General features: G+C 39.8%; 1 protein-coding gene across 2 annotated transcripts in view; it reads right to left on the bottom strand.

Annotated features, from left to right (window-relative positions):
- LOC126259820 (phosphatidylserine synthase 2-like) overlaps nt 1–13,804 on the bottom strand; it is a 210,327-nt gene that overhangs the window by 184,192 nt on the left and 12,331 nt on the right. For both annotated transcript variants that reach the window (XR_007546563.1, XM_049956861.1), the window contains exon 3: nt 9,659–9,809. Coding sequence is in view for 1 of the 2 variants with exons in the window: in XM_049956861.1 (XP_049812818.1) it covers nt 9,659–9,809 (151 nt within the window). In the remaining variant the exon portion in view is untranslated. The remainder of the gene's footprint in view (nt 1–9,658; nt 9,810–13,804) is intronic.

Here is a 13,804-nt window from a genome sequence, read left to right as displayed (position 1 = left end):
ACAACAGACCATTCCATTATAGATCAAAGTGCTTTATATTGTGCCCTTGCTGATAATGAAGCTGCTGCTGGTAGTGGTGGGGCTGATGAAAGAAATGACAGACAAGCACTAGCACATGTAGCTGGTTACATTTTACGAAAGATTGGTGTAACACCTGAAACCAACTGCAGTGACTGTAAAACAACTCCGTTCTCACCAACACCCACAGAGCATCATTTATTTACAAGTTTCGAAGAATATGATGCTTTAAACCCAAAATTATTGTATGCTAGTGACAGTTTAATGTCCTTTGTAGCAAATGTTCATAGTCAGTTGTATGTATTCTTAGATAAATGTGGACACCACGGACAATTGGAGAATACATTCTATTCACTGTTTAAGTTTCCAGAGGAAATAACATTTTGGAAGGCCCATTTTTCTGTACAGTATATTTTAAGACAATGTGTACCTCTATTGATTTACAAGTATGTGAAAGATTGGAAACACACCATCAGTAATATATTGATATTGTTAAAGACAAATTCAGTAAATGGTTTAAAGCTTTATAACAGTTAAAAGAAAAAGTAAGTTTTGTTTTCATTTCACTGCTTTTATCCACCTTTCCTGCTTTTGGTACTTGGTATTGATGTTTTCTTTTTTGTGTTGAAGCATTTACAGTAGTAAGATGTAGCAACCTTTTTAAGAAATTAATGGTCAGTAGTGCAAGTTTGCTGGGCAGTTACTCAGAACTTGTAGTCCAGAAACATATTTGTAACAAATTTTAGAATTCTTCATTAATTAATACTGTGATAAATATTTCTTAATTGAACCTCTTTAACTGCTGCTTATTCTCTTAATAATAGGCTTTTTTTCTCCAATGATCCAGCAGCTTGTATGACGTAAAAATCATGACATTATTCAGGAATATTTGTAGTCCAGTTTAGCTGCTACAATGTTATTTTTCTTTTGCTTCAATTATTTACACTACAAGCTTTTTTCGCCTTACTCTCAGTTTCAAGTGTTGCATTTGGTTCTTATGAGCCATAAAACATGCTGGAGCTTTTACATGTTGATAGATAACAATATAAGCATGTCAATTTAAAAGTCCATTTTTGAAGTTTGCGCCTGACAGTCGCTGCTCCTATCATGTTTTCTTGTCTGTCAGACGCAAACGTCAAAAATAGACTGAAAATATTACTGAATAAGTTTCTCTCTGCTGTAGTACAGTGTGCTATAGCTGTGTTTCAATTATTTTATTATGATGCCAGCCAAAATAATTACATAGCACGCCCAGAAAAATAAGGTAATAGAATTGAAAGAAAAATAAAAACCTACAACATAAGTAAACCAGGGGGGGGGGGGGGATGCAACCCGCAATGTTTTCATATTTTAGTTCATCACCATACCACTTGAGGCGCTGCTGTCGGTCTGTGTTTCCCACTTTTAACACGGGAGTTGCGTTTCTCTTTTTTCTTGTTCTGTGGATGGCCAGGTGAGCAATCTCAGATGCCGCTCATTGCTATTGAGGCTAAACTGAGGGCTCCATAGTATTGGAATGGGCTCTTCCAATCTATGTCTAGTACACCAATCAAAATTTTGGTGATGGGTTCATCTTGCAAGATGATAATGCATGAGCACACTGTTCAGGAATGAAGTGAAGATAGTGCCTGCAATATCTGCCGACATGGATCTAACTAAGCTAAAACTTGTATTGTGTTGTTACATGAACCCTTCACACAACAGGATAACCTCAGGGAAGTCACCGCTGAAGAGTGGGATATGGATCTTACAAGCACCATCTTGTATAGACATTTTTTTTTCATAAGGCTTGTTACTTCATTTGCTGATTCCACTGAATCTAAGCACACACCTATTCACAGGTATGAAAGCAGTTAAAATTTATTGGAGTAGTTTATTTGGTTTGCTTTTCAACTAGACTCACACAATATCTAATTTAGTTGTCTTGCTTTTCCGTTGAAGATTTATACGGTGTTCCTTGTACGTGCAATCATGCACAAATTGGAACCAGTAAAAGAGGCAGTAATGCATGAGGCAGGCAACACAAGTGTAGCTTATCCAGTCAGTACAGATACGTCACTAATAGCAGATCATCTTTTGTGATCAAAGGACCACCAAATACGATTTTCTGAAATGAAAGTTTTATTCCAGGTCAAGTCATAACTACGTAAGAACACAGAGATGCCATATAAATTGACAAACACAAGAACAACTTCAACAAGAAAGATAAAGGATTCAAAGTAGACAAGTGTGGGCCTTGGTGTTACATAAAACAAACAGCAGTAATTCATGCTCCGAACTCCAGGATGGAAATAATCTTCAACTGCATTTTAATGGGGTCATAAAAAGACGATTGTTATATGGATACAAATAAACAAATCAACAGTTCTTGCTATTGCTATCTTTAATGTGTTTGCATTTTTTCTTTGCTAAGCAATTAATATTAAATGTCCGCCCCCTCGGCTGTATGGCCCACGCGTTCACTGCCATGCAGCAGGCCCAGGTTTGATTCCTGGCAGGGTCTGAGATTTTCTTGACTCAGGGACTGGGTGTTGTGTTGTCCTTACTAAGCACCAGCAATACCCACACTTCAACAGCTGCCACCCATTCCATACCAAGAGACCCCTTCCATACAGCCTAGCCACCCGTGGCCGTCGCATCTGCAGTGACGAGCAATACCTCTCAAAATATACTGAGGGTCTCACTGAAGCCTTCACTGACCGTAATTATCCTCCCATCCTTGTACAAAAACAAATCTCCTGTGCCTTATCTTTCCAGTCTCCCACCACCTCCCAAAGTACCAAAGTCCGGCCACAGAGGAGCTTTCCCCTCGTAGCTCAGTACCATCCAGAATTGGAGCAACTGAATTACATTCTCCAAGGTTTCGATTACCTCTCGTTCTGCCCTGAAATGAGAAATGTCCTGCCCACTATCCTTCCCACCCCTCCAACTGTGGTATTCCGCCGTCCACCGAACCTACACAATATACTCATCCATCCTTACACAACCCCTGCTCCCAATCCCTTACCTTGTAGCTCATGGCTCATACCCCTGTAATAGACCTAGATGCAAGACCTGTCCCAAACATCCTCCCACCACCACCTACTCCAGTCCAGTCACTAACATCACCTATCCCATCAACCAGTCATGTGATTTACAAGCTAAGCTACAAACCACTGTGCTGCATTCTATGTAGGCATGACAACCAACAAGCTGTCTGTCCACATGAACGGCCACCGACAAACTGTGGCCAAAAAACAAGTGGGCCACCCTGTTGCTGACCACACTGCCAAACACGATATCCCTCATCTCAATGACTGCTTCACAGCCTGTCCCATATGGATCCTTCCCACCAACACCAGCTTTTCTGAATTGCACAGGTAGGAACTTTCCCTGCAATACATCCTACATTCCCGTAACCCTCCTGACCTCAACCTTCGTTAGTCACTGTCCTCACCCATCCAGCCCCCTCCCTGTTCCCATTCCAGCACTACACAGCCGTCATTTCACCGCCACACCCAGTCTTTTAATTTCTTTTTATTTCTCTCGTTTCCGCTACTTATCCCTTTCCACCCTCTGCACCTTCTCTCCTGCCCTACATCTAAACTGCAACACTTCACTGTCCACCACTCCCATCATACTATCCCTCCCCCCCCCTCCCTGCCCCAGCCTCCTTACCCCCACCCAGTCGCCACTCCCATCATGCACTGGTGGTTTCAGTTCTCTGAGACTGCTGAGACTACAAACGTGCGTGCAAGTTGCATTTGCATGTGTGTGTGTGTGTGTATGTGTGTGTACTGCTGACAAAGACCTTAACGGCCGAAAGCTATAATTGTGTGAATTTTTGTTGTGCCTATCGCGACTCAGCATCTCCGCTGTATGGTGAGTAGCAACTTTCCTTCTCTGGTATTGTTACATTCCATCCTGGATTTTCCATTGTTTGATTACAATCATTTCTTCATCATTGACACACATCACCCAATGTAGTGTCAACTGAAAAGACATGCAACTCAGTGGACGAACTTCCCCAGAGGGGGACTCCTGGCCATCAATGCCATATGATTATCTCCTTTCAATATTAAATAATCAAAATAAACTATCAATGAGTACATATTGCTTAGCAAGAGACAGTATTCTGTGCAGAAAATTATGCATAGAACCATGACCTACATTCCAAAATCTGTATGTCAATAAGGGTACTGCTGTGTTTACAAAACACTTCATATTTTTATAAATTAAACAAAAATATTTTAAGTATTATATTTACCAAACAACAGGCCATGATAATAATTGATTAAAATAAAATTTAACCCCCCCCCCCCCCCCACCAAAAAAAACCACACACACACACACACACACACACACACACACACACACATGGGGGAGAGCATGTATGCACTCGGGTCCTGAGTGTCATGCGTTTCAGCAATATTAGCGTATATTTTCATAGTTACAGAATGTTTTCATAGTTACAGAAGAGTGACTGTCATCTAACTGCTCAAGGAAATTAAAGCTAACTGGGTACAAGTATTTAAGTGGATTAGTATTTGCTATTACTATTGTGGGACACACATATTTTGAGAAAGCTTTTGTTTCTTTTTAATCTAGTCTTACAGCTATCGAAAAAACAAGGCATTGATTCAGTCTATGTTAGTATACTGAAGAATGTATATAGCAATGCTACAGCTTCTGTCAGATTTCTTAAGAACAGTGGAAAATTTAGAAGTGAAAGAATAGTCAGACAAGAAAGTCCACATCATTAAAACTATTCTCAGCAGCTGTTGAAAATTATTGTTGTTGTTGATTGAGTTCAGTTCAGGTTTTCAATGCCAAGGCTATTGGCGTAAGTATAAAATTCTCTCTCTCTCTCTCTCTCTCTCACACACACACACACACACACACACACACACACACACACACAAAAGTTCTAAAATGATATTTGGACAAAGATTGTAAAATACAGAGTAAAATTAATTATGCATATCAATGTGGCTGATTGAATGTAAAATATATAGGATGAACCAGCCACTCTGTTACACATTAAAATCTCCCATCTAATATCTTATGTGGTAGTTCCAATTACTGAGAAATTGTTTCAAATATAGAGTATGACCATTCCATTGTTATGGAAAACTGTGAGCAAATCAGTATTTAAACTAAGGATTGTAATTATATAAAATACAATCAGTTAAAATATGTTTCTTCGCAATCTGATCTGAGTGGAGATTCAGGGACAATGAATGCAAAGCCAACATAATCTCCTAGCTTAGATATGTGTGTGTCCAAAGCTTTAAAATCATACTTAGAGGCACTTTTTCTGATTCATGTGGAGAACTACAGCCTGAACACACTTCAATACAGTTGTCAGGCAGCTTAGACATTCTTCAAACACCTTACAAAAAAAAGTGACACTGTCTTCCAGATAGCAAAGATACAATATCTATTTAAGGTGTTGAAGCAGCTTGTCCATCATACATTTGAAGGTGGCTGCAGCATGACACAGGCCACGTGATATAACGATACACTTACAGAGGCCTTCAGGAACTAAGAAGACAGTCTTTTCCCAGTCAGCCTCATAAACCTCAATTTGCCAGTAGCCTCTCTGCACGTGCATAATTGAGAAATACTTTGCTCTTTTTAAGTAGTCTAAGGTGTCACCAATGAGCAGCAACTGGTAGATGTGTTTCTTTGTGATTTTGTTATGTCATTGGTTGTCAATACAGAAATGCCTCGTGTCATTACTCTTCTCCACAACACCACAGGAGAGGACTTAGGACACTCTTAAGGTTCAATGATGTTATCTTGCAGCATCTTTTCTGCTTCCTCCCAGATTATCTGTCATTTGGCTGCTTACTTCCTTGTGAGTGATGGCTAATTGATGGATAATCCCCAGTGTTGATATGGTGTCACATCATGGATCGCATAGCCTGTCTTTTCTCCACTCCTGATTTCCACGCATCTGAAAATTGATGCAGAATGGCTATCACGTGCCACCATCATTCCTTGGTCACGCTAGATTATAACAGAAATTCAATAGTGCATGCTGGAAAAAAATGCAACACCATCAAGGACAAGGTCATTTTACCGACAAGTGTGGTGACAGGTAGTTCATCGTTGTAGTAGTATATGAAAACAAATTCATGTTACAGTAAAGCATCAACACACTGAGTAATGCCCACTGGCAGCAATGCGGGCATGTATTCTTGTATGTAAACGACCATAAAGGTGTTGAATAGCTTCCCAAAGTAGACTGTCCCAGACATATTGCACATTTTGTTGCAATTTGAAAATAGTTCTTGCAGGTGTTGGAGAATGAGTAAGCTCTTCATTCATCATGTTCCATACATCTTCAATTGCGGAGACATCCAGTGATCTTTCTAATCAGGGCAGTTGTACACCACAAAGAGCATTGAAAAAATGGCAATAGCACAGGGATAACAGCCTTTGCAATGCAGCAAGCACTGGTTACTTTACCTGCCAGAACCATCAAATGTGATTGCGATATATAACTAATGGCCCCCGCACTGTGAATCCTGAGATGGGACCTGTGCTTCATGGGCTTATGCACTCTGGAATCAGTAGCTCACCAGGCCTACGTCATACACGTGCACGTAGATCACTCGCATACAAACAGAACCTACGCTCATCACGGAAGACAACAGAGTGCCATTCCACTCTCCAGCAACTCTTTCACGGCACCATATCAGCCCTACTTGGCAGTGTTGTAGTGTCATTGGTAACCTGCCCAGAGGCACACATGAACTTAGTTCCACTGCACACAGCCAGTTTCCAATGATCCCTGGCGACACGGCAGGTGCTACACATCCCTGAATTTTGTCTCTGGATAATATTCAGTCGACCACTACTGTTCACACAATGCATCGATCTTGTGCACAACTGAAGCTGTTTGAACGGTACATGTACTCATTGGTGGTGTATGGCTATACTCTAGAACGAATGTCATGAACACTGTTCACCTCTAAACTCAGCACAGTTACTGTCTGCAGAGTCAAAACACACGGTCCACAGGCAGACCTCCTGAGCTCCATCTGATCGCCAATGATCATGATAAATGGATCAGTAAGCACTCAGTACTGCACAATAAACCTAGTTTTGGTGCGGGCAGTGGCAGGCCAGACCTAAGCTGTTTTAGCTCTCCTGTTAAAATCAATCAAAACCCCTCAGTATGCACATATTGTACCCTGATGTTACTGAACACAGTGTTTGAGGCTGTTTCATTTTTTCCTGACATTGTAGCCCCCCTGCCCTCCCTGCATAGTCCATTGCGATAGCAGAGCACAATTCTTTGTCAATGTCACTAAACTGCCCCTCCCGGGTTGTTTTGGTTGTCCCTAAGCACCTATACCTTTAGAAATGATTTGTGGCTGCTTGTGACAATGCTTCAAAGTTCTCCTTGACTACCTAAAATTTTTATGATTGTCACTGGCAGGCAGATTTCTTTCATGAAACTGAATAGTGTATGCAACCAACAAAAGCTTCACCATCAGAGCATTTTGATTGATGACTGTAACTCAAGTTATCGATGACAGTGGGCTATCTGAACTTACTGAAATAGCTTCGTCAGTCTAGAGTTCTGATCTTCCACCATCTATGAATGCTTGTGACACCTACAAGAAGTCCCCTCCAAGAATAGCCTTACAAAACTATATTCCAATAAAACAACAAATTCCAAGGGCTGCATTCTGTCATTGATAGTTATCTTACAATACATGTTCCTGTTGGCTGGACATATTTTCCATTTGCGATCTTCAGTACAATCTCTTCTGTATCATGGAACATAGTCTTCCATAGCAGACGACAATAAGCATTCACTATTACAGAAAAAGAAGCCACTAAATAGATTAGTGTCCAGACAAGTTGGCTGTCAATGATGACATTGATGAGATTCCCTGACATCTTGGTGACTATCATCCACAGAGGATTCTCATCCATGATGGCCTCACCTCCATAGATGGTGCCTGGCTTAATTTTCCTGAATTCAGCAGTTATGTGCGCAGATGGTTCTTTCATACAGTGACAAAGAATGGGTATACCATGTTGGACAGCAATTTCGTCCACGGTACTGCGACATGCTTTGTTCCACTATAGTTATCTGCAGTCAACTGGTATGAATAGGACTGTTGTGATAGTTGGCATCTTGCAGCATATCACTCATTAAGGAATGCCAGGATGCCACAGTTAAAACATACTGGCATGCTGTTGCTCGTCCTCCAAATGTCTGTACGTGTTGTACTCAGTGGAGGAGTTGGTTGATCTGTGCTGGTTAGTTACCATGTTCTTGTTTGAAAGTTGGGGCATAAGTTTGAGTTGGCAGAGTCCATTCTTCATGATGCAGTCACCTAGAGCTAGAGATTGGTGCCAGAGATTGATACACTTCTTCTCTGAGATTCTCTTTCAGCTCAGGGTGTATGGGGTCAACACGCATGGCTACTTTCTGAAATTTCTGACTGGCAAACACATCATCCCTCTTCTCTTATCATCTGGTGTATGTGAGAGGAGAGATCAGGGTGGTCTTCCACAACTGGAACAGAGGCAACAGTTGTAAGTCAGTCATATCTCTTGTCTCTCTTTCTTTTCTATTGAATTTCCTTGAGTCACTGGCACTACTTGATGAATTCCTCTGTCACAGTGGCGTACTTCACCTAAAGAGATCGAACAATGTCTTCTACAACTCTTTCATCATGTGCGAGATTTGGTCAGCTTCTGTAATATTTGGATTTACACTGAGGCATGGGGCCAAAACACTGTTTATGTATGTCTGTATTGTTCCCTCACAATGTTGGGCACTATTCTTCAATTTTTCTTCCATTAAGTGGGCTTTCTGCTGATTGTTGTCACATATTTTCTTCATTTCGGCCTGGAATTTGTCCCAACTAATGAGCTTCTCTTCGTTTTTGCTGAACTACCGCTGGAGTATGCTATTCCAGTAAACGTATACATGTGCCAAACACATCTTGTCCACTCACCCATTGTACTTGGCAACTCGATCAAATCTCTTCTGCCATTTCATCAGGTCCCGACCAGCATCTCCAGGAAACACTGATAGGTGCCTGATGAAAAGCTCACTTACTGCTGTTTCGAAATCCATCTGTCTCCTTAGTAATTTTATCTTAGGAATGTTGTAATTCTTGATTTCTGGGACCTGTCTGTGTAAGCAAAGGCTTTTAAACTACATAATTGGAGCCACGGTGAGGCAGATGTTTTTGTAGTCGCCAGCGTCTCCACCGAACAATATCACATTGAAACCACAATCAAGCCCATACTCAAAGGCAGTACATCAAAGTAGTACCCTTGGACTTGAAAGCATGTTTATCTCTGACACCAATCTAAATTCAGAATGGAACTAGCTCGATGACAATGGTGCAGCTATTTACACGAACACTGAATATTCCAGAAGGCTGGTATTTATACAAACATCAAATATTTCAGAGTATATTTCAAGAACATTTCAGAAACTATAAATACTAACAAACATATAATTGCCAGCAGTTGGGTCTGAACTGGTGATCCCAGTATGCCAACCAGCAATGCCAACCACTACGCCACACTACTTGCATAATAGCCCACGGTAATATTGAAATACAAAAAGATAAGTTCAAGAAAAAAATAACATTTTAAGTCACTATTTAAAACACCATACCTGAAATAACATAAATATCAGGCCCAGTTCATAAACAATACTGCAGCAGAATGTGAACCTCCAGACAGCAGGGTGAGGACGTTGAAACACACCGTCCGGGGTAACAGTGACCCCCAGGAGAATGAAAACAAGCACACATGCTAAAATCCCCCTGAAAGAGTGTTAGTAATGTGTTAATAATAACCAAATCCTTAATTTCAAGTTACTGTTCTTATTGATAGCATCACTAATATTAATTTTCCATGTCATAATGATAAATAAAGGACCACAGTGATATTACTGAGCCATGCAAAAACAGAGCATTATTCCAAAACATATTTCAACCTAAAATACCTCAACTGCTACTACTACTAGTACTCCTACCACGGCCGCCGCCACCACCACCACCACCACCACCACCACTTCACTGTACATGTAGGAGGAAAAAATATAGCATGACAAGAAAAAATATCATCTAAAATTGCTTCTTCTTCTTTTTTTTTGAGTATGAGTGTATGAGTATGTGAATAAGACAATATTACAGTTAGTTTGTATGTGTAAGGGGGTGGGGGGTGGGGGGGGGGGGCTTACAGTTAGTTTGGGGGATGATTTGCTTCATGCAAGGAATATTTCCTGTAAACTTTCAAAAATTTAGATATTTTTGAAAAACTGAAAAGAAAACTGAGATTGTTAGGGCAATGCATCTATTTTTATTTTATTTTGCCTCTTCCATTGGAGTTTGCATTATATGGCAGGGAACTGACCCCCGAATGGTCCATAATGCTTGAGGAGCATTCACAAATAAGCCACTCCCAAGTAATTTCCATGCATGTGGCAGCACACAGACTGACATCACAGGTATAAATTTTTTCGGAGTAAACAAACTAAGAACATTCTGCCTTTTTGACTGTATTGTAGATATTTTAATAACAATGATGGACAGTGATCTTCAATGGAGCTGCACCAAGGCACTCTGGATCTCATGTAGAAATTTTCATTGTGTGCATTAAAGCTTATGTCAGGTTGTGGACATAAGTTAACTGTCATGTGAGAATTAATTTGTTAAATAAGATGACTGAACAAGTTGTGCAAGATTTTTTATCAGAAAAAGGTGAAGTGAAGAATCGTTTTGTCAACTTCTCATTGCTTCATGTCATCTTGTTAGGCAACACAGTCGACTTACAAGTGATCTAGCCTCATACAGTTATTATTTGGTCCCTCTGATGGTCAACACCACATCTATTGGTCAAATATTAATCTGCCCTTGTGTTATTATTTACATCCACCCAAGATTTCCCATATGCAACACTTTTCTAAAATGAAAAAAAAAAATTAAAAAATCTGAATGTAAATTACAACACAAATATATCATTTCTGAAATGAAAATACCATAAATTCTTAAATTACATTTACAAGCCTATGGCTTGCTAAATTTCAATAGTTACTATCTACCAGATATTACACCTAACAGAGATTAACTTTATGTCTACAGTAAGCAAATAACTGCCTAGGGCTTGTGACATCATCTTTACTCCCTATTTCACTCAAGGATGGTACAATACTGTCATTGCACTTTTTTACAGTAGCACAATCTGAAGCATACATGAATAATGCAATACTTGTTCAATGCTCATCAACATGGTCTGCATTCCTTACTACCTTCCATAGTGAAGGTTAAAGTTGTTACTTTTCTTGCGAAGAAGCTGTGAATCAGTGTGAGAGTTGTATTTTGATATCAGGGCAGTTCATCCCGCAAAAAACAAGCTTTTCGTAATATTGTATAACTTCAGGCTTTGAAATGCAATGTCCATAGTAACTGCAGTGAAATGTATGCTGAAGACAGACTTACTACAGCAGAACATCTTTTAGAAACTGGTTTAAATCCTGCTTCAGTGCAACATGTTTCAATATGTAATAGAGCACTTCAATGTATACTAGCAGCAAAGTCTACATTGTAATTCTCCTGCTACATCCGAAGTAGATCTAATGTTACATGACTATCCAATGATGACTTCCAAGAAAACTGTGACTGCAAATTTGTATTTTGCAACAATACGTCATAAATAATTACCTGTGTTCTTAAATAATTTGCAGGTCCTTTAATCAAATATGGAAAAGTCATTTACAATATAGTTGTCAATAACATCTGAATATTAAATGTTCAACTGTTGGAAAAGAAATAGTGCCACCCCCACTAAGAAGTACTTAAGTGAGTGACAAATTACTGCAGATTAATAAGATAGGAAAAAGAAAACTGGCCTTCTATGGATCGGAGTGTGGAATGTCAGATCCCTTAATCGGGCAGGTAGGTTAGAAAATTTAAAAAGGGAAATGGATAGGTTAAAGTTAGATATAGTGGGAATTAGTGAAGTTCGGTGGCAGGAGGAACAAGACTTCTGCTCAGGTGACTACAGGGTTATAAATACAAAATCAAATAGGGGTAATGCAGGAGTAGGTTTAATAACGAACAAAAAAATAGCAGTGCGGGTAAGTTACTACAAACAGCATAGTTAACGCATTATTGTGGCCAAGATAGACCCGAAGCCCACGCCTAGTACAGTAGTACAAGTTTATATGCCAACTAGCTCTGCAGATGATGAAGAAATTGATGAAATGTATGATGAGATAAAAGAAATTATTCAGGTAGTGAAGGGAGATGAAAATTTAATAACCATGGGTGACTGGAATTCGAGAGTAGGAAAAGGGAGAGAAGGAAACATAGTAGGTGAATATGGATTGGGGCTAAGAAATGAAAGAGGAAGCTGCCTGGTAGAGTTTTGCACAGAGCATAACTTAATCATAGCTAATACTTGGTTCAAGAATCATGAAAGAAGGTTGTATACATGGAAGAATCCTGGAGATACTAGAAGGTATCAGATAGAGTATATAATGGTAAGACAGAGATTTAGGAACCAGGTTTTAAATTGTAAGACATTTCCAGGGGCAGATGTGGACTCTGACCACAATCTATTGGTTATGAACTGCAGATTAAAACTGAAGAAACTGCAAAAAGGTGGGAATTTAAGGAGATCGGACCAGGATAAACTGAAAGAACCAGAGGTTGTACAGAGTCTCAGGGAGAGCATAAGGGAACAATTGACAGGAATGGGGGAAAGAAGTACAGTAGAAGAAGAATGGTAGCTCTGAAGGATGAAGTAGTGAAGGCAGCAGAGGATCAAGTAGGTAAAAAGACGAGGGCTAGTAGAAATCCTTGGGTAACAGAAGAAATATTGAATTTAATTGATGAAAGGAGAAAATATAAAAATGCAGTAAATGAAGCAGGCAAAACGGAATACAAACGTCTGAAAAATGAGATTGACAGGAAGTGCAAAATGGCTAAGCAGGGATGGCTAGGGGACAAATGTAAGGATGTAGAGGCTTATCTCACTAGGGGTAAGATAGATACTACCTACAGGAAAATTAAAGTGACCTTTGGAGAAAAGAGAACCACTTGTATGGATATCAAGAGCTGAGATGGAAACCCAGTTCTAAGCAAAGAAGGGAAAGCAGAAAGGTGGAAGGAGTATATAGAGGGTCTATACAAGGGCGATGTACTTGAGGACAATATAATGGAAATGGAAGAGGATGTAGATGAAGATGAAATGGGAGATACGATACTGCGTGAAGAGCTTGACAGAGCACTGAAAGACCTGAGTCGAAACAAGGCCCCAGGAGTAGACAACATTCCATTAGAACTACTGACGGCCTTGGGAGAGCCAGTCCTGACAAAACTCTACCATCTGGTGAGCAAAATGTATGAGACAAGCGTAATACCCTCAGACTTCAAGAAGAATATAATAATTCCAATCCCAAAGAAAGCAGGTCTTGACAGATGTGAAAATTACCGAACTATCAGTTTAATAAGTCACAGCTGCAAAATACTAACACGAATTCTTTACAGGCGAATGGAAAAACTGGTAGAAGCCGACCTCGGGGAAGATCAGTTTGGATTAGGTAGAAATATTGGAACACGTGAGGCAATACTGACCTTACGACTTATCTTAGAAGAAAGATTAAGGAAAGGCAAACCTGTGTTTCTAGCATTTGTAGACTTGGAGAAAGCTTTTTGACAATGTTGACTGGAATACTCTCTTTCAAATTATAAAGGTGGCAGGGGTAAAATACAGGAAGCGAAAGGCTATTTACAATTTGTACAGAAACCAGATG

The sequence above is a fragment of the Schistocerca nitens genome, chromosome 5 (assembly GCF_023898315.1).
Source record: "Schistocerca nitens isolate TAMUIC-IGC-003100 chromosome 5, iqSchNite1.1, whole genome shotgun sequence".
In the NCBI taxonomy this organism is placed as follows: Eukaryota; Metazoa; Arthropoda; class Insecta; order Orthoptera; family Acrididae; genus Schistocerca; species Schistocerca nitens.
This window is presented reverse-complemented; position numbering and strand designations above follow the sequence as displayed.